The sequence below is a fragment of the Carcharhinus amblyrhynchos genome, chromosome 34, assembly GCF_965287045.1.
Source record: "Carcharhinus amblyrhynchos chromosome 34, sCarAmb.v2.hapA, whole genome shotgun sequence".
NCBI classification, from domain to species: Eukaryota; Metazoa; Chordata; class Chondrichthyes; order Carcharhiniformes; family Carcharhinidae; genus Carcharhinus; species Carcharhinus amblyrhynchos.
Window position 1 is genome coordinate 9,477,371 of NC_137357.1, and position 26,006 is coordinate 9,503,376.

The 26,006-nt window shown below is 43.0% G+C and overlaps 1 protein-coding gene across 1 annotated transcript in view; it reads left to right on the forward strand.

Moving 5' to 3' along the window:
- LOC145361375 (zinc finger matrin-type protein 4-like) overlaps positions 1 to 18,772 on the forward strand; it is a 193,974-nt gene extending 175,202 nt beyond the window's left edge. Inside the window, exon 7 of the mRNA XM_080217065.1 lies at positions 13,701 to 18,772. Within this exon, the coding sequence (XP_080073191.1) occupies positions 13,701 to 13,719 (19 nt within the window). The 3' untranslated portion in view covers positions 13,720 to 18,772. The remainder of the gene's footprint in view (positions 1 to 13,700) is intronic.
- Positions 18,773 to 26,006: the final 7,234 nt, after the last annotated feature.

Sequence of the window (26,006 nt, forward strand, 5' to 3'; positions counted from 1 at the left end):
CCTCAACTCCGTTCTAAACTGCACCCCCCCTTATCTTGAAGCTGTGCCCTCTAGTCCTGCTGTCCTTTCTGAGTGGGAAGGATCTCTCCACCTCTAAGTCATTTGAACTTTTTTTTAGTATGTTTTAAAACATCATTTAAATCTAATTATCAGAAACTTACCAATCCCGATTGAATCTCCCACCCCACCAGGAGTAGCTCCCCACATTCCACAGACTAGTGGAAGACCCCGGTGGAATGGGGGGGGGGCAATTGGGGCCCTCCAGGGTGTTGGGCACTGAGGTTGGTGGTGTACCCTGGGCACGGGCACCCTGGCAGCGCCAGCCTGTGCCCCCGACAGTGCCCAGGGGGCAACGTGCCCATGCCCAAAGGCATCAGGCAGTGCCAAGGGGGTGGGACCTCTTGTGCAATCGATGGGTGGATGGTGAGGGTCCCACTGCCACTCTGCATTGGGGTCAATCTGGAATGGCGGGAGGCCAGCAATTGGTGCAGGCTGGTGGGGGTGGTCTGCTGGGGGAAGGGGGTCTGCCAGGGTGAGGGGGATCACTACTGGGGAGGTGGGGGGGCGGGGGGGGGGTTAGGGTTGGGCTGGACATCAGGGTTGTCTGGGGCTGGGGGGGGGGGGGGTGCGGGGTTCAGGACTGGCCCGGGAATTATTGTGGGGGCCACAATCGGACTGTGGGGTGGCTGGAGGGGCAGCACTGTTCTGGCCAACAACCGGGCTGGCCAGCAAACAGAAGATTGACAGTTTGGGGCCACTGCACGTACGTAGAGTTACAGAACTGTCAGACTCCGGGCATGAATAGGCCCCACGCCCCTGTGATTTTAATGAGATTCACGATTGGGAACTCGAGTGCGCAGAGTGCGGAGATTCAGGTGAGAAGCTGAACCGACAAAACAGTCGGGATTAGAACAATTCTCCTGCTAATCCAGTGCTTTGGGAGCATTGTAGCTGTGGCTTGCTGGAATGCAATGTAAAACTCTTGTCTGTCAGCTGAATATGCTTACTGGCTAACCACCCTACATTCGTATGGATGGAAAGTATGCCTCGGTCTGTGCCGGTCAAAGTGTAAACATGTAATCTAGGCCCTCTGCGGTCAGAATCTTCTCATCTCCAGCCCATGCCATTCTTTGTGCACACAGGAGCTGCCTATTGATTATAAAGTGTAACGGCTAGGTGAGAAGGGAAGTATTCTGTTAATATAATAGGACACACCTGATATACTAAGCTGAGTATTTGAGACAGGACTTGCACCTAATGCTTCCAAATACACTGATTGAAGTAGTGCCTCTTCTCTATTTTAGGCTTGTATGTCATTAAAAGTTGCCTTTCCAAATCCCTTCAAGGCACTTTAATTAATAAGCCCCATTTATTCACTGGGGAAGATGCCAGGATTCCAAAGGTTGTGCCATTTGACTTTAAGCATCGTCGGTCTCAAATTCAGACACCCCCCCCTCCACTTCCTTCACGTTCTGTGCCATTCATATGGTGCAATAATGTTAAATTAAGCCCCAGTGGTTGTCATTAATATGCTTCAGTGAAGTTAGCAAGAGCAGTGTTGTCCCACAGGAGAAAGAGATTGTCAGTAGGACAACCTGATGTGATATAAACAAGAGCACTGCAGTTATGCCTTGTGCCAGTTTCCAAAATGCCATCTGTTTTCAGACAAATTATACTGAATAATGGATAGCCAAGAGCAATTTAAAAATAGTCATCTGAATTGAGGGGTCCAGATAATGAATTTGATTAATTTATCAACCTGATATTAGATTACATTAAATTACATACAACTTGCAACAGAGAAACTGGGATTTGCCACAATGGGATTTGTCCATGTCAGTGTACATGTGCTACACGAGCCTCCTCCTATTTTATTCATCTCACTTGGTTGACGTTTTTTTCTGTTCCGTTCTCCCTTAGTCGGCTTCCCTTTGAATGCACTTGGGATATTTACCTGATTTACTCCACTTAGCAGCAAGTTCCACAGTTTTACCACCCTCTGAATAACGAGTTTACCCCAATTTATCATCCATTTTGCTGCTCATTCCCTGACTTCACTTGCCCTGAGCTTAGTCATGAGGCTACTATTCAGTACCTAACCATGAAAGACTTTTGAAAGTCCATAAAGGTCACATCTCCGTTGCCTCCTCTTTCTCTTGCTTCTTCAAAGAATTCAATAATTTTGATCAAGCTTTGGAAATCCATATGGACTGTTACGTTTTCTATTATGTATCTGAGTAAGGGTTCCAGTATATTTCTGAAGCGAAGCAAACTTGTGCGTAGTTCATTAAAAATGAATGTTCAAAGTCAGTGACACGTCAGTTTATTTTTGAGATTGATTCTACATCCAATGTGGCCCACCGATGGAACCAGAGCAGTGAACTGCGAAGGGACATGGTCAAAGTCACTTAACAAAGAAACGAGGCATAGTTATAAAATTGCATAGTCCCAGCTGACCATAGGCTGCTCTCTCCTTTGAAGGGGGAGAGCTGACTGGTGGTGACTTAACCTGAGGATCACCACATCTCAGGTTAGGGACAAGGTTGGGAAGGTGGACCTTCATGAATAACAGCCACGATGAGAATGGTGAGAAGTTTGTGAAAACGATTTCCACGAAAGGGACATTTCTAAGTGGAAGTCTCAAGCTGCTTAAGGGAAGAACTATATTCTAAGAAAATGCTTTCCTAAAATGTACTCCCCTTGTTACGGAACCCATGATTTCAGTGGTTTTCCAATAAAGGAATGCTTTTTCATTCTGCACACTGCTCTTGTGTCATTGATGAAATTCAGGGCCAGACATCAGAGATACTCTGTGGTTGCCAAAAGTCACTCTGAATGTGCTGTCAGTGAACCAGAAAAAGACAGATCATCTGAGCTGGACCCAAGTGGCGCTATCTCCTTCTGCATACTCTCATTCCTCATTGATTGCTGGCTCGTGTCCACGGCTGACAACCCGTATGCCATCTGGTGCTGCATGCCATCTTTGACAACCTTTTCTATTTTCTTTTAAATTTTTGTCAGTTCCCTTACCCGCCTCCCTCCCCCCTCCTCCCCCCCCGTAATAACAAAAGGACGTCTGAACTCCCAATTGGAGCGACAATTCTCATCTCAATAACGGGCACTTGCATTTCTATCGCCAGTTTAACGTAATAAAATGTCCCAAGACGCTACATGGGAACATTATGCAGTGAAGGATTTATAGTTAGTGGGGGGGTCCCAAACACAGTTTCATTTTTGACCTCCCCCGCCCCGTCCCCGCTAACTCCCTGCCCCCACCCCACTGAGACCTGAAAGCCAAAGCCAAGAAAATGAACAGATTTATCAGCCCTTCTTCACTGGTCAGAACATGCCTGGAAGAATAATTACTGTGTTCAAATCCAGGTTTGCCTCTTGTTGTTTTGAAGGCATTGGAGTCTCTCTCTGTCTCTCTGTCAGGATCTTGTGCAATGCTTTTATTTTCAGTGTGAAATTATAGGCTCTCAAACAGATAAAAAATGACGACATCAAGTACCTTGAGACACCAACTTGTCAGTGGGCAACAGTTAACTTTCATAGGCTGCTGCTTCACAGCCATTTACAAGACATATTTCCAGATTCAGGAGGAGATGGGTTGTCTCAGTGGACCACATGGGTTGAAAGAACTCGAATTGTCTCGTGTCTCGTCACTGAACTTTACAGACCAGAATGTCCCCGGTCCAAGTCATAGTCAGACTGAAAGTAGCACAGTGGTGAGTACTGCTGCCTCACGGTGCCAGGGACCTGGGTTCACTTCTGGGTGGAATTTGCATGTTCTCCCCGTGTCTGCGTGGGTTTCCTCCAGGTCTCTGCTTTCCTCCCACCGTCCAGAAATATGAAGGTTAGGTTGTTTGGCCATGCTAAATTGACCTTTAGTGTCATTGCATCAGGGTGATTGTGACTGGTACATGTCATTGCATCAACCCATGGGGACACCACAGAACTATAGCCTCGCCCTCACTATTTCTAACATCAAATTGCAGACATGTCCATGAAGACAGGCGAGTTGAGAGAAATCCCAATATGGGGCGCAGAGGACATCAAGTTCAGCGATCGTATCCATCTTGCGACATGAGTTATGACAAAGTACAGGGTTAAAATGCAGTTCAGCATGAGCCAGTAGCCTTCACTACAAACATTTCTGCAGGATCTCACGAGAGGGGAAGTTCAATATTGCAACTGCTGACAGTGTCTTGAGGCAATTTACCTGCAACCTAAATCATGTTGTTGCATATGTCCAAACTCTTCCCAGCCAGTGGCCCCTGGATTGTATGAAATCTGTGTACGTTTTTGAAATTGGGATGAAATGTGAACACCTCAAAGGGTCAAATGAGGAGAAATGGGCACTGCTGAAGGGCTGTGAGCTGGCACTGTCCATGGTGCTGACAGACAGTTTATCTGACAATAATCTCACCAATTACTGAGGTTAAGTCACACAGGCAAATGCCTTTATACATGCTACAGACTGTAGCAAACTGCGACAGACCATTGGGAGGTGATGAGGGGATTGCAGGGCGTGGTGGGGTGAGAGGGAAGGGAGTTGGCCAGCCTTCAGCTGCCAGCTGGGATTCCCTAAGGGCAACAGTGTACTTCAGGGATCCTCAGCCCACCTCAGTGGCGGAGAAGCTGAAACTTCAAGATCCAGAAGGCGATGAGCTCCAACGGGTCTAGAGTGACAATCCTGTTGATTGATTCACTTCCTTAGCCCAAAGATTTGGAGACAAACTGTGTGTTGGTGGTGGAGGGGGTAAATGTTTGATCTAGTGGATGGGGTGTCAGTCAAACGGGCTGCTTTGTCCTGGATGGTGTTGAGCTTCTTGAGTGTTGTTGGAGCTGCACCCATCCAGGCAAGTGTATTCATCTCATCCCTGGCAGATTGAATCCCTGCAATGCAGAAGAAGGCCATTCGGCCCGTTGAGTCTGTACTGAGCACATCCCATCTCGGCCCTATTCCCATAACCCCATACACTTATCCTGTTCATTCCCCTGACACAAGGGCATGGCCACTCAGCCTAACCCGCACATCTTCGGACTGTGGGAGGAAACCAGAGCACCTGGAGGAAACCCACGCAGACATGGGGAGAACATGCAAATTCCACCCAGACAGTGACCCAAGGCAGGAATTGAACCTGTGCCCTTGGCGCTGAGGCACCAGTGCTAACCACTGTGCCACTTGTGCCTTGTAAATGGTGGACAAGCTTTTGGGAGTCATGGGGGTTCGTTACTTGCCACAAAATTCCAAGACGCTGACCCTTTCTTGTAATTTAAGTACTTACATGGCTGATCCAATTCAATTTCTGATCAGTGGTAACCCACAGGATGTTGATAGTGGGGGATTCAGTGATGGTGATACCAAGGAATGTCAAGCTGAGATGGTTAGATTCTCCACTGTTGGAGTTGGCCATTGCCTGGCACTAGTTTAGCACAAGTGTCATTGTTACTTATCAGCCTAAGCCTGAATGTTGTTCAGGTCTTGCTGCACGTTGGCATCGATTACTTTGATATCTAAGGAGTTGTGAATTATACTGAACCTTGTGCAGTCGTCAGCTAACATCCCCACTTCTGACATTATGATGGAAGAAAGGCAACTGATGAAGCAGCTGAAGATGGTTGGTCATCTCATCCAAAGAAAAGGCATCTCTGGCAGTGTAGTATTCCTTCAGTACTACACAAGAGCGCAATTCAGCCTAGTTTTATGTGCACAAACTCTACAGTCAGCTTGAATCCCAACCTTCCTGACTGAGGCCAGCAACTGAGTTACAGCTGGCAGTGACTGATTACCAACCAATTGACTGACATTTTATTTATTTCTTTCTTTTTATAATACAATTTTCTAACTTTATCATGTCATACCCTTACTGGGGAGGTGATGGCATTATCACTGAACTAGTAATCCAGAGACCTAGGGTAATGGTTTGGGGACTCAGGCTCAAATCCCACCATGGCAGATGGTGAAATTTGAGTTCAACAAAAATAAATTCGAGAGTTAAAAGTCCAGTGATGGCAATGAATCGATTGTCGTAAAGACCCATCTGGTTCACTAGCATCCTTCAGGGAAGGAAATCTGCCATCTTTACCTGGTCTGGCCGACATGTGTCTCCAGATGCACAGTAATGTGGTTGACTCATGAACAGTTGGCAGCTGTAGCTAATTATATTTCTCTTGGCCATGCTATTATTGAGAAACAATGTGACCTTTGATCGCTGGGACTATTTTGCAGGCACAACCACGAATGGGGTGGCATAGTGGTTAGCACTGCTGCCTCACAGCGCCAAGGACGTGAGTTCAATTCCCGGCTTGGGTCACTGATTGTGTGGAATTTGTACATTTTCCTTGTGTCTGCATGGGTTTCCTCTGAGTGCTGTGGTTTCCTCCCACAGTCCAAAGATGTGCGGGTTGGGCGATTTGGCCATGCTAAATTCCCCCATAATGTCAGGGGGGACAAGCTAGGGTAAATGCATGGGGTTATGGGGATAGGGCCAGGGTGGGATTGTGGTCAGTGCAGACTCGATGGGCCGATTGGCCTCCTTCTGCACTGTAGGGTTCCATGAATTTTAAAACTTGAGACCAGATTATTCTTGGCAGTCAATTACAGGGAACTTCTGGTATAAGCATTACTGTGGTAGAATAAGTTGCTGCCCAGAAAGAAAAAGCAACTATGAGTTGAACCATCAGCAGCAGAAACTGGAATCTGAAACATTTAGCAAAATCTGTACACCATTGTTGAAAGCAACAGCATAATTAAAACAGCAGTGTCCAAATTAAGTTTCACTGATCTGCCACACAAGTAAAATAATTAGAAATTGCTGACTCCTTAGCATTTAGCAATCCATGATCTGGTAATTTCAAGTGTGCATAATAATCCTATGACTAACTAGACTGATTTGACTTTTCATGTCCTTTCCACATGTACTAAGTTGCACAAATTAGCAACCTCAGAGCCTCAGATGTTTGATGTAGCTCCTGTAATGACATGAAGGCTTTTGAGAAAACAGCCCTGTTAACAAAAATGTATTACTGTCTGGGAAGGAGCTGTCATTTAATCCAGCAATAGCATAATCAGCATTTCAACCTCAAACTACTCATTAAATGGTTGAATTAAGTAGCTTCAAAAACACAGATATACCATTATTTATAATTTAATTAAAAGAGATGCAAGAATGCAATAATCATCAAACCGCATCAGCTAGACTATTAGTAACTCCTATTAGTGATAAAGACTCTGCTATATTATGTTACTCAATAGAAGGAAGATCAAAGTGATATTAAAGTGACATTGCTGGCAAATAGATCCATAATGTATAATGCACCTTGAGTATCTGTTAATGGGATATGGATTCATTCAGGATCTGAATGATATTTGAGGGTCTTTGAAATGAAAGGGGTGTCTCAAAATATAAAATGATGGGTGAATAAATAATCTCAAGTAGTTATGCCTGTCTAGCCATGCATGTGGTTTTGACACAAGATGCAACTGACTCACCCGAAGACCATCTTATAGGGCAAAGAGAAGGAATATTGTGACAATGATTTGGTTTGATTTGATTTATTATTGTCACATGTATTAGAGTACTGTGAAAAATATTATTTCTTGCGCGCTTTCCAGACAAAGCACACCATTCATAGAGAAGGAAACAAAGAGTGCAGTCACAGCTAGGATGTAGAGAAAAATCAACTTAATGCGAGGTAGGTCTGTTCAAAACTCTGATGGCATCAGGGAAGAAGCTGCTCTTGAGTCAGTACTTGACCTCAGACTTTTGTATCTTTTTCCTGACGGAAGCAGTTGGAAGGTCTGGGGTACGTGGGATACATGATTCCGCTGGCTGCTTTGCCGAGGCAGTGGGAAGAGTAGAAGAGTCAATGGACGGAAGGCTACATTGGGCTACATTAATTACATTTTGTAGCTTCTTGCAGTATTGGGCAGAGCAGGAGCCATACCAAGCTGTGATACAACCAGAAAGAATGTGTTCTATATTGCAACTCTAAAAGTTGGTGAGATTGTAGCTGACATGCCAAATATCCTTAGTCTTCTGAGAAAGTAGAGGCATTGGTGTTTTTTTTTTTAACTGTAGTGTTGGCATGGGGGGGGCACCTGGACAGATTGTTGGTGATATGGGCACCTAATAACCTGAAGCTTTCAACCATTTCCAGTTCGTCCCCATTGATGTAGACAGGGACATGTTTTCCATTATGCTTCCTGAAGTCGATGACTATGTCCTTTGTTTTGTTGACATTGAGGGAGAGATTATTGTCATTGCACCAGTTCACCAGATTCTCTATCCCATTCCTGTGCTTTGTCTCGTCATTGTTTGAGATCCGACTCACTACAGTGATGTCATCAGCAAACTTGAAAATCGAGTTAGAGGGGAATTTGGGCAGACAGTCATAGGTGTATAAGGAGAAGAGTAGGGGGCTGAGGACACACCCTTGTGGGGCACTGGTGTTGAGGATGATCATGGGGGAGGTGTTGTGGATTCTGGTCTGTAGGTTGAATGAAGAATGAGGAGAATTAGGAAAGAAACTTCCTTATTCACTGGGGCCTGTTTTGAAACAGTTACTTCCTCAAGACCAGTTTCAATGATAATGAAGTCTTTGGGAGGGATTTTTAACCTGGATGAATGAGTGGGGTTTGGATGTAAGCAGGGTGTTAATTTCAACTAAGAGCAAGTATGATTTCACTGTTTAGTTCAAGGATATTTGGCTGCTTGACAATTAACGGATACCAGTCACTCAATTGGAGCAATATTTCAACATACATTCAAAATTTAACACTGCATCCATGGGTTTTCCAGGACTTCCTGAAACTCACCAGTGAAAATCTGGTACGGACACAATGGAAATTGAGTGGCACGGTGGCACAGTGATGAGCATTGCTGCCTCACAGCACCAGGAAATCAGATTCAATTCCAGCCTCAGGTGACGGCCTGTGTAGAGTTTGACCATTCTCCCCGAGTCTGCGTGGATTTCCACCAGTCACTCCGGTTTCGTCACACACTCAAAAGATAAGCAGGTTAGGTGGATTGCCTGTGCTAAGTTTGCCCCTTAGTGTCCCAAGATGTGTAGACAAGGGGGAATAGTGGGGTTGATCCATGGGGTTGGGGGGATATGGCTTGGGTAGGATGCTCTATTGAAGAGTCAGTGCAGACTCAGTGGGATCAATGGCCTCCTTCTGTACCGTAGAGATTGTGTGATTACTCCTGGATGTGCACATTGGATGGTCAACCCAGATGTAAAATGCAAATGGGTTTACTATGGGTCGATTATGCTGGCTTAATGGGTTGATCGCCAACAACCTTTCCTGGTCTCTCTCTGCTGATGCCAGTTAAAAAAGCCACTAACGCCTCTACTTCCTCAGAAGACGAAGGAAATTTGGCATGTCACCTCGACTCTCAGCAACTTTTACAAATGCAACATAGAAAGCATTCTTTCTGGTTTTATGGCTCCTGCTCTGTCCAAGACCACAAGAAATCACAAAGGGTTGTGAACGAAGCCCAGCCCCTCACTCAAACCAGCCTCCCAGCTATTGACTCCTGCTGCCTAGGAAAAGTTGATTGAAAAGATAGATTGAACCAGGGCAGGACTTATTCAGTTAATGGTAGGGCACTGGAGAGAGTTACAGAACAAAAAGATTTCGGTGTACATGTTCATAGCTCCTTGAAAGTCACAGATGGACAGGGTGGGGAAGAAGGCATTCAGTATGCTTGGTTTCATCAGTCAGAACATTGAATACAGGAGTTGGAATGTCTTGTTGAAGTTGTACAAGACATTGGTAAGGCCACACTTGGAATACTGTGTGCAATTCTGGTCACCCTATTATAGAAAGGATATTATTAAACTAGAAAGAGTGCAGAAAAGATTTACTCAGATGCTACCGGGACTTGATGGATTGAGGTATGAGGAGAGGTTGGATAGACCAGGACTTTTTTCTCTGGAGGCTGAGGGGTGATCTTATAAAGGTCTATAAAATAATGAGGGGCATTGACAAGGTAGATAGTTAATATCTTTTCCCAAAGGTAGGGGAGTCTAAAACTAGAGGGCATAGGTTTAAGATGAGAGGGGAGAGATACAGAAGTGTCCAGAGGGGCAGTTTTTTCTCACAGAGGGTGGTGAGTGTCTGGAAGATGCTGCCAGAGGTAGTAGTAGAGGCAGGTCCGATTTTGTTTTTTAAAAAGCATTTAGATAATTACTTGTGTATAGAGGGATGTGGGCCAAATGCGGGCAATTGGGATTAGCTTAGGGATTTAAAATAAGGGGCGGCATGGACAAGTTGGGCTGAAGGGCCTGTTTCCATGCTGTAAACCTCTATAACTGAGTAGCCAGCATAATTAAGGACCCATGCACCCCGGACAAGCTCTCTTCCACCTTCTTCAATCCGGAAAATGTGTGAGGTCAGATACCAACCGACTCAAGAACAGCTTCTTCCCTGCTGCCTTCAGACTTTTGAGTGGACCTACCTTGCATTAAGGTGATCTTTCTCTACACCCTAGCTATGACTGTAACACTACATTTTGCACCTTCTCCTTCTCTATGTACGGCATGCTTTGTTTGTATAATGCAAGAATCAATACTTTTCACTGTATCCCAATACATGTGACAATAATAAATCAAATCAGATGTGTTAAAAAGCTAACCTCAGGCATTCTGAACTTGCTTGTGGATACCTAATGCAAAATTGGAACCCTAACCCACAACCCTCCATCACTCCCACCTTGCCTCAGAGTTAATAACAGGGCTGTTGGAATCTTTTAAGAACATAAGAACATAAGAAATAGGAGCAGGAGTAGGCCATCCAGCCCTTCGAGCCTGCCCCGCCATTCAATAAGATCATGGCTGATCTGTCGCTGCTCAGTTCCACTTTCCCGCCCTCTCCCCATAACCCTTAATCCCCTCTCCTATCAAAAACCCATCAACCCGCGTCTTAAAAATATTTAGCGAGGCAGCCTCCACCACTTCAACGGGCAGAGAATTCCAGAGATTCACCACCCTTTGAGTGAAGAAGTTCCTCCTCAAGTCCGTTCTAAACCGCCCCCCTTTTATCTTGAGGCTGTGCCCCCTAGTCCTATTGTCTTTTTTGAGCGGGAAGAGTCTTTCCACCTCTATCCTATCCATCCCATTCATCATCTTATACATCTCTATGAGATCTCCTCTCATTCTTCTAAACTCTAACGAGTACAAGCCCAGTTTATTCAGCCTCTCCTCATAGCTCAACCCCCTCAACTCCGGTATCAGCTTAGTAAACCTCCTCTGCACTCCCTCCAAGGCCAAAATATCTTTGCGCAGGTGCGGCGCCCAAAAATGCACACAGTATTCCAGTTGCGGCCTCACCAATGCCCTATACAGCTGCAGCAAGACCTCCCTACTTTTATATTCAATCCCCCTCGCTATGAAGGCCAGCATCCCATTCTGGGGTAGGTTTTTGATGGCTGCGCATGGTCACCTATGACACGCATGTATCTCTCACATTGAAAATGACAGACCCACTGCCAGAGGAATATTTCGTTCAGCTTGAGATCGGTGACTTGCATTTTAGCTGACAGATTTTTGGAGGTAGAATCAGAATCCTTAAAAGTAATTTTATATTTTAAAGCAAAATTTGCAAAATCATTGCTGTTAATAAAGCAGATCAAAAGCTGTTGCGTTTTATTTTTGGGTCCTCAGCCACATTCACATTCTATGTATATTCATGGTCGTCAACGGTAATTACACACTTGAGCTGAGAAAAGTGACACTTCAATTTTCGTTGAACCCTCAGCTGCCAGATTAATTAGAACCAATAATAGTCTCCAAATTGCTGAAATTCACCTGGTATCATTTGATTAAAAGATTAAATATTTATAAAGTCAGGTAGTAAAAGTTGTTGCACCCTATGATATCTCATTTCTACTAAATTGAATATGAAATATTTGTTTGGTTTCCTGCTTTTGTGTTGGACAATATGGCAACACAGAGCATGTCTGCAGGCACTGTTAGTGCAAGGTGCCACGGTGCATCAGCGGGGGTCCAAGATTCCTTGCTTCCTATTCCTCCTGACACCCATCCATCATGCAGAATTCATACCAGTAGCTTCCCAGGTGGCTGGTTTCATGGCTGCTCTATCTGGAATATCTCCTGTCGAATGGAGGATGTGTTGAATAAACATGTGCAATATTTACATGGCAGGCGAGAGGCTATGATCAGGCAGGTTTTGATAACTTATTACACTTGGGATGTTGTGACACCTGAGATGGTGGTTTGCCCAGGCTAAGGTAGAATAAAGGATCAGGATAGCTCATGAGGTTGAACCTAGGCTTTGCCTGATGCAATTTTTTTAAAGCCATCTCGGCTTTTTGGCTAAGGTGAAGTGTCAGATCAAACCCGGGATGGGGCGCTGTGCCTCATCCTGTCAGCTTGGATTTTGATTGATCAAGTTCAAAATGGGGTGCAATGATTGGCACCACATCCACAAACATCCACTCCCTCCACCACTGACGCTCAGTAGCAGCAGAGTGTACCATCTACAGGATGCACTGCAGCAATTCACCAAAGCTCCTTCGACAGCACCTTCCAAACCCATGACCGCTACCATGTGGAAGGACAAGCGCAGCAGATACATGGGAACATCACCACCTGCAACTTCCCCTCCAAGCCACTCACCTGGGAAATACATTGCTGTTCCTTCGCGTTGCTGGGTCAAAATTCTGGAATTCCCTCCCTAACCCACAGCACATAGACTGCAGTGATTCAAGAAGGCAGTTCACCACCACCTTCTCAAGGGCAACTAGGGATAGGTGATGAATGCTGACCATGTCCCATGAATAACTAAAAGCCTCATCTTGTCAGCTTGGATCTTGTTTGTCCATCACATGAGGGCCATGAATTGGCTTCAATTTGAAATTGTTTTTTTTTGGATGTGAGGAGACTTGGGAAAAAAGTTCCTTCACTAGAAGTAGTTTGCGCAAAGAATACTCCCTGAACTTTGCTCTTTCCAAGGAGCACCTCCTGCATCATGCAACAGTTCTGGGATCTGGCTATGTTCTGCTGAGACAAATGGCAATGAATTAACTCCACCTTCAAACTCATCAGCCACTTGTCCACCTTCAGCCCCGTAATGGTAAGGCAGTATCACACAGTCTTTATCCACTTGTCAATCCACACACACACACACACACACACACACACACACACACACACAGTTATGTAGACGGAAATAATCCTGCTTGTGATGATTTGTAATACATAATGTGGTGGATCATTCTAAGATATTCTAAAAACTGTCCAGACTGCTGTCCTCCCACCATGGGGTGATGAGCAGAGCTCTGTACAGTTCTTCACAGAGAATGGAAAGAAAAGCAAAGTAATTGGCAAAAGGTCAGAAAGGTGATCTGGAGGTGCTGCTCTGCACCTGGTGCTGTCCAGTTATCAGGCAGCTTAAATAGAAAATCTGAGAACAAATTATTGTCTGCAATTTTTCACAGTGTCTGTTTTAAGCCTTGAGGAGGTTAAAAGGTGAAAAATAATCAAACTTAATTAGCATTGATGGGCAGTAACCCCTTTGCTTTATGTTATATTTATTTATACAGTTGATTTCTTTAAATAGTTGGATGTCATGTTATATTTTGTAGCACTCTTTGGAGATTATCATTGCTATGTACTGTGCAATACATACTCTCGCTTGTTTTAACTGGGTTTTCTTCTTTTCGTTTCAGTCTGAAAAACCAATTGTGAGATCCTTCGAGAGCAAATTTGTGAACTGAGTTCAACTTGAAGAAATTCTATTTTCTCTATGGAGTGTCAACATTTTATTCCGTGCAGAGATGGACATCTTTCTCAAAAGACGCTGGAGACTTTTTGAATGAATTTTTTTCTTTCCTTTTCCAAAACAGAAGCAACTCACGGGGATGTCTGTCATTCTAATCTGCCTGTTGAAAGCAAGTTCCGTTGGTTGTCAGTTAGGCACGAGAGCGAGCACTTTGTTTCGTTGGCAGGGATAAATCATATCACTTCAAGCACACTTTCTTCAGAATGGACCTAAAATCCAATCGTTACAATTGTTTGCAGCCCAGGTTGTCCCAGGTTCATGGTATTCCAGTAAGAAAATACCCAGAATGTTCTTTTCGAAGTTTTAAAATTTTTGAAGAGTTACATTGAAGAATTTATACTTGTATAGCAAATATCACAACAAAATGTCCCAAAGTTCTTCACTATTAAGTGTATTTGTAATATAGGCAAACACATGTTAGGTATGGCAAGGTCCCACAAACAGCAGTGAGATAAATCTTGCTAACAAAGCCTGTAGACTTCCCCAATGTTTGCCATGGGATCTTTTATACCCACCTGAGGGAGCAGATGGGACTTTGGTTTAAAGTGTCACCTGAAAAATGCACCTCTGATAGTGCAGCACTACCTTAGTACTGCACTGAAATGGCAATTTAGGTTCTGTGCTCAAGTCCCTGGAGTGGGGTTTGAGCCAGCAACCTGCTGACTAAGAGTTGAGAATGCAATAAAGAAGTTGGTTCAGTGGATTGGCACTTTGTTCTTTGGAGCCTGGATTGCAGTCTAGCTCAATCTCATAGGAAGAAGATCTCTGCCTCTGACTGATGTATGGATCTGAGGTGAAAGTGGCTTGGGCAGCATCGCCACACATCCCAGTTTTTAACCAGTCCAATAATTCAAGATTTCCAATTGTTTGACACTCAAGAAGAAGGAAAGAATGCACTTTATGTTCAAATATTTTCCGTGATCTACTAAAACAGACTATTACTGCTAAGAGGATGACTATAACTACCTTTTTATCAATGTTTTAGGAACAGGAAACTGAGTGGGTGAATGAATGCATTGTCACATTCAAAGTGTGACATTAACATGATGGTCACATCTGTTTTTCTGGAGCTGAAGTATGTTGCTCAGGAGGGATGGGGTGCTTTTTCCCTGTTTTGTAACCCACTGTCAGGACTGCACATTTCAGGTCAAATGTGATCTGGATAAGCTTTGATCCAAAATGGAGAAGAATGCCCTGAAAGATGTAGAGCAAGGCAAATTTTATTAATTCCCCTCCCTAACCAAGATTTTTAATTTGGTGCCAATTTGTAAATGGTTTTATGCTGAAGCTCCCATCCACTCTTAGCTTAGTTGAGGCTGTAGAAGTTCATTTCATGTGGGATCCTGACATCCAGTTGACAAAGCAAACTTTGTCTTTGCCACTCTGAGCAGTAGTCAAACTGCTTGCTTCATTGCAATGCAATCAAGGTTATGAAGCCAATGAGCATGTGCTTACAAATCTGGTCTCTAATTTATATTTTCTAGCATGGTGATGCCACGCCTCAAGGTTTTCATATTTCTACCTGCAGAGATTTTCATGTGTAATATTTGGTGGATAAATGCTCTTTTGAAGTGGTGGAAGAGCTTTTCTGGTTAGGATCTGCTGTGTTAGTTTCCATTGCCCCAGTCCAATGCCACAAGTCTTCTCACAAATAACCCCCTCATTTGTGGAGAACTTAGAATTGACTTGAAAGAGCAGCTTCAGACCAATGACTTGACTTTGCCAACTTGGAATGTGACTAGAATGCTGAAGCCTATTTCAAGTGTGCCGTTAAGTTTCACTATTCAAACTTGACCCACACTCATGTTTTGCAAGGATAAACGATAATATTGTAAATACTCTTAAGTCACCCAACATCAAGAATGCTCATTCTAATTGCTGATCTGTTTTTGATTACTTATAGATACAAACACCATGAGGAAACACCTTGATGCAAAATTTATTCAGGATGTCGTTTTAAGCCCCAATTAGCTCTTTGACAACTGAGAAGGGTGCATCATTCTGAGGAACCATGTCTGTATAAATTTTTTGTTTTAATTGTAATTCTAGTGTACGTGATTTTAGAAAACTCTGAAATGATGGCTGTACCTGTTGGCAGAATGCCTGCGCTGTTACAGCATCAGACAAAAAAAGCACATTCTGGAGAGCAGGGCCCGGGGGACAGAGAGAGACAGAGAGAGGTGATCATTAGAGCCATATGCTCCAGGGAATCCAGGGTTCAATGGCCAAGTAGATGGTCAGTCTGCATGATCAGTGTTTAAAGTAGCCACTCTGATGTGTAGGCTATCCCAACCAACAGGCGAGTCAGCCAATAATTGTCCTGGTTCTGGACAGCAGCATTCTTTGGTCAAGGAAGAGGTTCCAGAATCCCCAGTCCTTCCCACTTTCTTGGTTACCTCTGTATGGGCTTTGCAGGGTGCTGCTTTCTTCACTCTTCCATGTTCAGACCTGATGAGAAACTGTTGACTGCCTCTATGTTTACTTTATCCCCACAAGGCCCTTTGCTTCCCAATTTCTGCACCAAATCCTCTCTCAGTTGATGGTATCTTCACTTCCCAACTCTCCTTCATGCCTTGATGATGCGTTCCTTCTGTGAGTATGAGAGAGTTAACTTGTGTGAAGGAGTGAATGAGTGAGAGGATGTGTGTAAAGGAGTGAGTGAGTGAATGTGTGTGTGTGTGAGTGTATGTATGTGCAAGGGTGTATGTGTGTGTGAGTGCATGCATACGTGTGAGTGCATGTGTGCATCTGAGTGCGTGCATGTGTGTGTGCGTGCGAGAGTGCACGTGTGTGAGTGCATGTGTGTGTGAATTATTAGTTAGTTCTGCTGCTTCACACTGTTTAATTGTAATTTTTATTAGTTGCTCATTATTATAAAATTATAAATTTATTGCTGTGATTTTTATTTGCTCAGGAAGTTTTCTGTTTTCTTCATACCGTAACAGTTTGTTTTTCAAATCCATGTTTTATGATTTGCCAAACCAAATCTCAGGCATCTGCTGCTGTGTTTCTTGCTGAGGGAGGATGAGAGGTTCACAAGCATTCTGACTGCTTTTTGGTGGGCTAGCAATAAGGATTATTTTTTCTCCAGTGAAAATGGAAAATGTTGAAAGTGCTCAGCACACCTGGAGGCATCTATGCAACCAGTGCAGACCATGGACCTGATACACATATATGCACTCACACACATGCATGCACTCACATACACACGCATCCACTCAGTCCCTCCTTTACACACATCCTCTCACTCATTCACTCCTTCACACAAGTTGACTCAATTTCTCTCTCCTCAAGCTGCTGGAATAGTTCCAGCATTTTCTGTTCATATTCCGGATTTCAGGCATCTGCAGTACTTTGCTCTCCCATTATACATGTTCCATGCTGAGCAATTGTAAATGTGGTTAGTTTCAGTTTAAAATGCAAAGTGTGTTTTCTTCTGCAAACGAAACCCAGTGGTGTGGATAGAACTATAACATTATTTCAGGTGAATTGGCTGGCGCTGAGTTACTGGAAGGTTTTGTCATTTTTAAACTTGGAAAGGAAACCAGGAGTCATGCAATAACAGAAAATTGTTAGTTCTAGATATTCCCATTTGAACATGGGATTTTTGCTTGGGGTACTTCTCAGGTTCGAGCCTTTTGGACATTGCTGTCTGGATATTGCAGAGGTCCAGGTTCAAAGAAATGGAGCTAGTTGGATGATATGAACACCCAATTTACTTGTAATTGTCTGACCAAGCCATAGTTATAAAGTGCATCACACGGAAAGCTGAGCTTTTGAGTTTTGTAATTAGAGCCAAGATGTTTTGCTTTGCAATAAAATTTGACCCCTTGTGACTGTGATTCCCATTTCTGGACATTCATAGGAGAGGAGGAAGAGAGGATAAAATGGGGAATGGATGGGGGGAAGGGGGTAATGAGATGAGGAGCCCCGAAACTATAGAAGCGCCAAGTCCCAAGATTCGTCTCCCTGGCCCTGGTAGAGAAGGGGATGATAAGGCGGCAATCAGTCCTGTCATTCAAGACTTGAATTCTGTCAATGTGAGTAGCAGCCATTCAGCCTGCTGAGCTAAGTACTTGGCATTGTCAGGCTGAAGAAGGTTTGGAAATGGTGCAGAATGAAGTAAGTGTTGATGGCAAAAAGACAACAGATGAATGAAAATATAACATACTGGAAACATAGAAAATAGGAGCAAGAGGAAACGCATCACTGATCTGAAACTGCCCACAGTGGCCTGCAAAGTAGATTAAATAGTCATTGTACCTTACCCAAGGTCAGTATATCAAGTTATCATAAAATCACAGAATCCCTCCAGTGCAGAAGAAGGCCATTTGGCCCATTGAGTCTCCCACCCAGGCCCTATCCCCATAACCCCACATATTTACCCTGCTTGTCTCCCTGACACTAAGGGGCAATTGAGCATGGCCAATTCATCTAACCTGCACATCTTTGGACTGCAGGAGGAAACCAGAGCACTCAGAGAAAACCCACATAGATACAGGGAGAAAGTGCAAACTCCTCAACTGAGAATCGAACCCGGATCTCTGGTGCTAACCACTGTGCTGCCCATATCCAATCAGAAGTCGTCATAATATTCAAACCAAGAACATGAAAATTGGAGAAAGTTATGCAGAGCAGTGTATTCAGAGTGAAGCAAGATGTGGAATGCTTTTCAATCTCTGAATTATTTCAGTGAATGTTTTTAAGTTTGAGGCCAGGTACTCATAACGGGAGGTCTATTAGGCTATGTCAAGGTTATGATGGCTTGATGTCATCATCAGTGAGCTAGTGTGGCCCTCTGTAGTGTAGACATCTTTCTGTAAACCAATGTTGCTGCTTTGTTTTTTTCACTCACAGATTAGTTCCTTGTTTCTTGGGGGAGAAACTGTTCTGTCTCTGCCCTTGTGATTGTGACAAAAGTCTCCAAAGTACTGTACATAAAGTGTATTTAGTTTCCATGATAATCTCTGCATTTCCTGTGTGCAATAAAACATTACATCCATTAAACACATTTTGTGTGCCATTATTGCATTTAAAGAAAAATGTGGCAGCAAGCCACATATAATAGAAGGTACTGGAATCCATGTAGTATTTTGTACAAATAAGTGAATAAGATTTATTAGATTGAGGACTGGAAGATCTGCGGTAAGTTTTTTTTATTCATTTGTTGGATATGGATGTTACTGACTGGCCAGCATTTATTGCCCATCCCTAGTTGCTCGAGGGCAGATGAGAGTCAACCACATTGCTGGGGTTCTGGAGTAACATGCAGGCCAGGTAAAGATTTCTTTCCCTAGAGGACATTAGTGAACCAGAAGGATTTTTCTGATAATCGTTTCATGGTCGTCAGTAGATTCTTAATTCCAGACTTTTTTTTATTGAATTCAAATCCTACCAGCTGCCATGGCAGGATTCGAAACCGGGTCCCCAGAACATGAGCTGAGTCTCTGGATTAATAGTATAATACCACTAGACCATCACCTCCCCTGTTAGTGAACACAAATGGAAGACTTCTTGTCATTGAAATGCTGACGTGAAGGACAGAACCTGCAAAAACCACAAGAGCTGAAAAGCAAAAAAAAAGACAAGTCGGTAAGCAGTACTTCAGTAGTTTTTAAAAATCATTTTAGTTCATTTGTTCATGGGATGTGTGCACTTCTAGCAAGGTCAGCATTTATTGCTAATCTCTCATTGAACTTGAGAAGGTGGTGATGAGAACCACTGTGGTCTGTGTGGTGTAGGCACTTGCACAATTCCATTTTGACCATGGAAGGATTGAAGATGTATTTCCAAGTTTTTAGAAGTTCACTTTGATGACTTTATAGAGCAGAATTACTTTCAACCTTCACAATATTTATGCTTTCGCATTGGTACATACCTAAAGGTGTTCTGCATCAACATGAAGATGGTCTCCAGAGTCCTAATCACATTGAAAGCATGAGATGTAAACCACCTTTGACTGTTTGGGGCTCGTATCAAATGCAATAACATCCTAGTTTGATATAAAAATGAACTCAAACAATTCCCAAGTGTGACTTGGAAGGGAAGCTGGTGTTTCTATGCATCTGGTGCCCTTGTCCTTCTGAGTGGTAGAAGTTGAGGATTTGGAAGGTGCTGTCGCAGAAGATGCTGAAAATTGTCAAGGTTAGGAGAGACATGGTTAGGTTCCTTCATTTTGAATAAAAGGACTATTTGATGAATGCAGTAAGATGTAAGAAGGAGGAAAGGTATCTCCAATGGTGTATTTGGAGCTCAGCAGGAAGAAGGTGGGAAATTTTGAAACAGTAAGATAATATATTATGATGAAAGGTCACAGAACTGAAAAGTTAACTGTTTCTCTCTCCATACATATTGCCTGACATATGAAACATTTCAAGCATTTTCTGAAACAATAGTACTGATGAAATAGAGTAAGCTTAGAATGTCTTTCTGTGATGGAAAAAGAAATGTTGAATGCTGGAGTTGAAATTGCAGGAACTTTACAGCCAGCAAGCTTTATTCTGTCCACAAATGTTATGGTGTTACCAACTCCCATCTCTTTGGGGTAAAGACTGTACTCAAATATTTGGCAGTCAGGTTTTATAAATAGTTAACAGTTGTTGAAGGCAAAATAATTTATGCATAGATGAGGAAACAGCTTCTTGGAGACACTTAAGCAATGAAGAAGATGGTTCGTGTGATGCATTTTCTAGCACTTGTTTTATACTTATGCTTGGGGTGTGGGCATGACTGTATTAGATGGACATGCCTCCTTGAGAAGGTAGTGGTGGGTCTATCAGAATGTGCATTTTTTTGTGGGGTGTTTGGAGATGATGGTATTCCTGCAAAGAGGTTACCCACGTCCTTTTCTCTGAACACTAAGCAAAGATGATAAAAAGGCTATCCATGACCTGTTTTCACCACTGTTCTCCTCAGACAACTTTCTACAAGACCCTCAAGATATACAGCAGCAAGTAGTCAAGGCTCTTACAACAGCATCTTCTAAATCCCCTTGATCATCTCTGCCACCTCGAGGGATAAGACAGCAGACATGTGGGAACACCATCATCTGCAAGTGCCCCTCCAAATCACACAGCATCCTGACTCGGGAATATATTGTTCCTTCACTGTCATTGAGTCAAAATCCTGGAACTCACAACCTGTGGGTCTACATGTACCTCATGGACTGAAGTGGTTGAAGAAGGTGGCTCACCAGTACCTTCTCAAGAGCAATTAGGGATAGGCAATAAATGTTGATCAAGCCAGCGATGCACACATTATATGAATGAACAAAACATTGTCTCACTGCTTGTGATTATAATTCTCCAGCTCATCGCTAATAAAGTGATCATTATCTTTTTAAAAGGCATTACTCAATGTGGCCTGAAATTGCATAATTGGAAGGTTATTCTCCAAGACTAATCATCTGTGGGAAAAGATCCACCTCAAGTTCATTCTTCCAAACCGCTCGTTAAAACTCTGGTTCTGCAGTCTTGCCCAGGTAAGATAAAATGATCTTTCAATATTTGTAAGTAGAGAAGTGCTAGGTATCCAATTTTCTTCAGTCAATAATTTTCCTAAAGCTTCAATTATGCTATCAGAAATATCTTCAATCCCCTGTTCACCTCATATTGCCATGTTGCCATTTAATCTCTTAGTTTCGTCAGGATAGAAAATGTTCAAGCATCATTATAAGTGGCCATTGGTTATCCCTCCTTATAAATTGGCATAAATTCTTCGGATTTGGAATAATGTTCATGTGGTATAATTGTTCAAGTGTTAGTTTCAAACAAAATCACCATTGTTTTAGATAACTGGCAATACGTGAAGGAAAATAAATAATATGTATGTGTTCATATAAATATATATAATATATATACATACCTACAGAATATATACATTATTGTATGGACATATGCTGTAGTAGGTTGAATCAGTCAGCTGGACCCACTGTTCAATCCATACAGATTCAATGCGCAAAATTCTGCAGATACTGGAATCTGAAACAAAAACAGAGAATGCTAGAGAAAGGTTACTTATTATGTCACCAGTCAGCTTACATTAACACTGCAATGAAGTTACTGTAAAAAATCCCCTAGTCGCCACACTCTGGCACTTGTTTGGGTACACTGAGGGAGAATTTAGCATGGCCAATGCATCAAACCAGCATGTCTTTCGGACTGTGTGAGGAAACCGGGACAACTGCAGACACGGGGAGAATGTGCCGAGTCTGCATCAATAGTGACCCAAGCCGGAATCAAACCTGGTTCCCTAGCCTAGTAAGCAGTAGGGCTAACCATTGTGCCCTTTCTCAATGAGCGCCTTCCTGTCCAAACTCTTCTCCCAACAGAACTATTTTCCTGCGATTTATCTTAAGTGTTTGCCAGGCTGAGAGGGGTGGGAGTTATTTTATACAATTTGTGCAATCTGTACCCGTAATGTGGATACAGTAGTCTTGAAAAGCCTGTATCTCCCATTCTACTCTCACTCTATTGCAATATTCATCTATATATCTATAAATATTTACCATCAATATTTTACAGAAGAAAATCTGCTCCAGAAGAATACCAGCTCACCAATGGTCAAATGCATTGCCATCATTTTATTTCTATTTGCCATTTGTGATGCTGTACAAATGGGATAGAAAGCTGGCTTTGAAGCAAACAACAAATTTAGATAAATTTTCAGCTAAATGTGACGTAAGCGCCAGAATTCTACCGCCCCACTTGCCACAAAATCAGAGCCGATGAGGAGCAGACAATGGAAATGTCCGTTGACCTTGGGCGGGAATTTCCAGCCTTGCTCGAGCGAGGTCAGAAAATCCTGCCTAGGGTGTATCACAGGGGTAGGAGGTAACAAAACAGGGCCGTCATGGTTGCACTGTGGTTAGCACTGCTGCCTCACAGAGCCAGGGACCCGGGTTCAATTCCAGCCTTGGGTCACTGTCTGTGTGGAGTTTGCACATTCTCCCCATTTCTGCATGGGTTTCATCCAGGTGCTCCGATTTCCTTCCATAGTCCAAAGATATGTGGGTTAGGTGGATTGGCCATGATAAATTGCCCCTTAATGTCAGGGGATTAACAGGGGAAATACATGCAGTTTCCGCAGATCGGGCCTCAGTGGAATTGTTGTTGGTGCAGGTTTGATGAGCCAAATGGCCTCCTTCTGCACTGTAGGCTTTCTATGATTGTAACAAGGATCCTAAACCTCATATAGAGATCTGTCAACTTCATAAACTGAGAATTCTTAAATAAATGTTCACCCTGCTTTCCCCCTGGAAATTTCACTGGAAAAAGATCTGGTTGATGACTGATTTATCAGTGATCAATAGCAACTGAACCATTGTGAATCATTACAAGTGCCTCCTTTGTCTGGTGTTGCAGGGTGTTATCCAGTTCGTTGAGCTTGCTTAATAACCTATGGAACATTCCCAGCACCATTTTAAATTATTTCCTGCCTATTTCATAAATGAACATGCTCAATTAGGGTTTCTCTGTATTTGACTGGAGCAGTCGATTAAATTGTTGCTCCCTATCTGTCACACAGATACATTTAGAATTATAATAATTAATGGACAATATAGTATGATCTGGAGAATAGTTCATTGCTTGTCACTGTTTTAGCTTCTGAAATATTTATTGAAACTGGCTAGTTTTCATTGACCGAACTTCAATTTGAATTGTAAGCTCAGAGCAAAATATAAATCATTATTTAAACAAACCAAGCGTGCGCCTCAATTAATTATCCTTCAGTCTGTACTAAACCCACCATTAAGCTCCCTGTAACCTGCAAACCCAGCTTTAACCTCCCTGTTTTTTTGCCAAAGACTTCTAATACATCCACATCCATTTTTCTTCCAACTCCAGGTTTTTTATTCCTCTGGTCAGATTTCCACCCTGCTGTAGCATTGGAACAACCTTGGTCAAAGTTACAAACAACATCTGATGTGAGATCGCGTCTAATTCTGGTCCCACTCTACCAGAAGGATGTGAAGGCTTTGGAGAGGGTACAGAAAAGATTTACCAGGATGTTGCCTGGTATGGAGGGCATTAGCTATGAGGAAAGGTTGGAGAAACTTGGTTTGTTCTCACTGGAACGACAGATGTTGAGAGGGCGACCTGATAGAAGTCTACAAGATTATGAAGGGCATGGACAGAGTGGATAGTCAGAAGTGCTAGGCGGCATCGGTTTAAGGTGCAAGAGGCAAGGTTTAAAGGAGATGTGCGAGGCAATTTTTTTTTACGCAGAGGGTGATGGGTGCGTGGAACTCACTGCTGGTGGGGGTAATGGAAGCAGATATGATAGTGAGTTTGAAGGGGCATTGGGACAAGTACATGAATAGAATGGGAATAGAGAGATATGGTCTCTGGAAGGGTAGGGGATTTTAGTTCAGTCAGCAGCATGGTTGGTGCAGGCTTGGAGGGCCGAAGGGCCTGTTCCTGTGCCGTAACTTTCTTTGTTCTTTGATTGTGAACTGGGGGAAACTGTTATTCTTTCCCCTTTGCGGCTCGTCCACAGTTGGCCACATCATCCTCCTCCAGTCCTTCCCCTCAGTTGTCCAGTTGGGTGGGCCCTGCCTTACCTGTTTCTGTTCCTATCCGTCCTGTGTAATGTCCATACTGGCATGACAATGTTGTGACTCTTTTTAAACTATAGTTTTTGAAAGACTTGACCTCTAAAGAGACTGAATATCGAAAAGGCTTTGAGAGCAGCCAGACAATTTGTGTTTATCATTGAAGAAGATAAAGACGATTGTTAATTTAATATGAACTCGATGTTTGTCAGACCAGGTGATGAATGATACTCTATCCGCACTCATTGTAAGAATGCGAATTTTTCCTTGGCAAGAACAAAGAACTAAGACTGTAATTAAAATTATTACAGTACCTTATTTGGAGCCCTGCTTGGCAATGATGTGAAGCCACATGCTACAGTGGTCACCTTGGCTATCTGCAAAAAATGTCAAGGAGAAAATTCAAGCACAGAGAGAGAGAGAGACCATCTGAGACCGACTGCTTTTCATCAGGGAAAGGGAGGAGCCCTGCAAACAGAAAAAAGCACCGGGCTGCTGTAGTCAATCAGGTAACTAAGGTGGCTCACCACAGCACCTTGAGAAAGCAGCAAAGAACCTCCAACTTCTCTACTTCATTTGTGTCATCAGGCTTACCTGAGAAACTACTCTCCAGCAGATCAACTTTTGTAGCCATCCAGTCAGTCCCAGTCTCCTGTTCTAACCCATAATCCTGTATGTTTTTGCCTTTTCAAGTACTTAACCAATTTCTTTTTGAAAGTTATTGAATCTGCTTCTGCCATCCTTTAAAGCAATGAATTCCAGATCATGCATAACAAGAGGCTGTATATATGAACTTTTCATCAGGCCAATTATTTTAAATCCATGACATCTGGTTACTCATTTTTCTCCTTATTTACTCTGTCAAAACGCTTCAGAATGTTGAGCACCTCCTGTCAACCTTCTCTGCTCTGAGGAGAAAAACCACAGTTTCTCTATCCCTCCAATAAGTAAAGTTCTTAAAACATGCAACCATTCCTCAAATTTCCTATCCACCGTCTATGAGGCCTTGGACCTCCTTCCCAAAGTTTGATGCCCACAATTGAGCATAAATACTCCAACTGGGACCAGAACCAATGCTTTGCAAAGATTGAGTAGAATCTTTCTTGCTTTTTTCACTGTGCCCCTATTCAGAATCAAAGCTCCTGTTTGCCCTTTTTCACAATTGTCTGAACTTTTTCTGTGACCTTCAATGACCTTCTGTTCATGTGCTCCCAATCTCTCCATTCCTGCACCCCTATTAACATTTACCAATTATCATATGATTCTCCTTACTCTTTCTACAAAGACATGTAATTTTGCACTTCTCTATTAAATGTCATCTTCCTTGTGTCTTTCATTTTGTTAATCCAAGCTTGTTCAACATTTTTGCATGGGTGGGAGGAAATATTTCCTCTTTTTTTCTCACTCCAGGGGCCAATGAGCAGATTTCGGAAAGATACATGATTTTCTTTAAAAGGTTGAGCACGAAGAAAAGAAACAACCTGCTTCGCAAAAAATAGAACAACTTGCTTTGCAAAAGTAAAACAACTTGCTAAGCAAAAATAATACAATGCTGCAACAAGAAGTTGATATTTTTGAAAAAGGGTTAATTAATAAAAGTGACAGTCAGACACAAATGGTTTGAGGTTGTCTATATGCAGC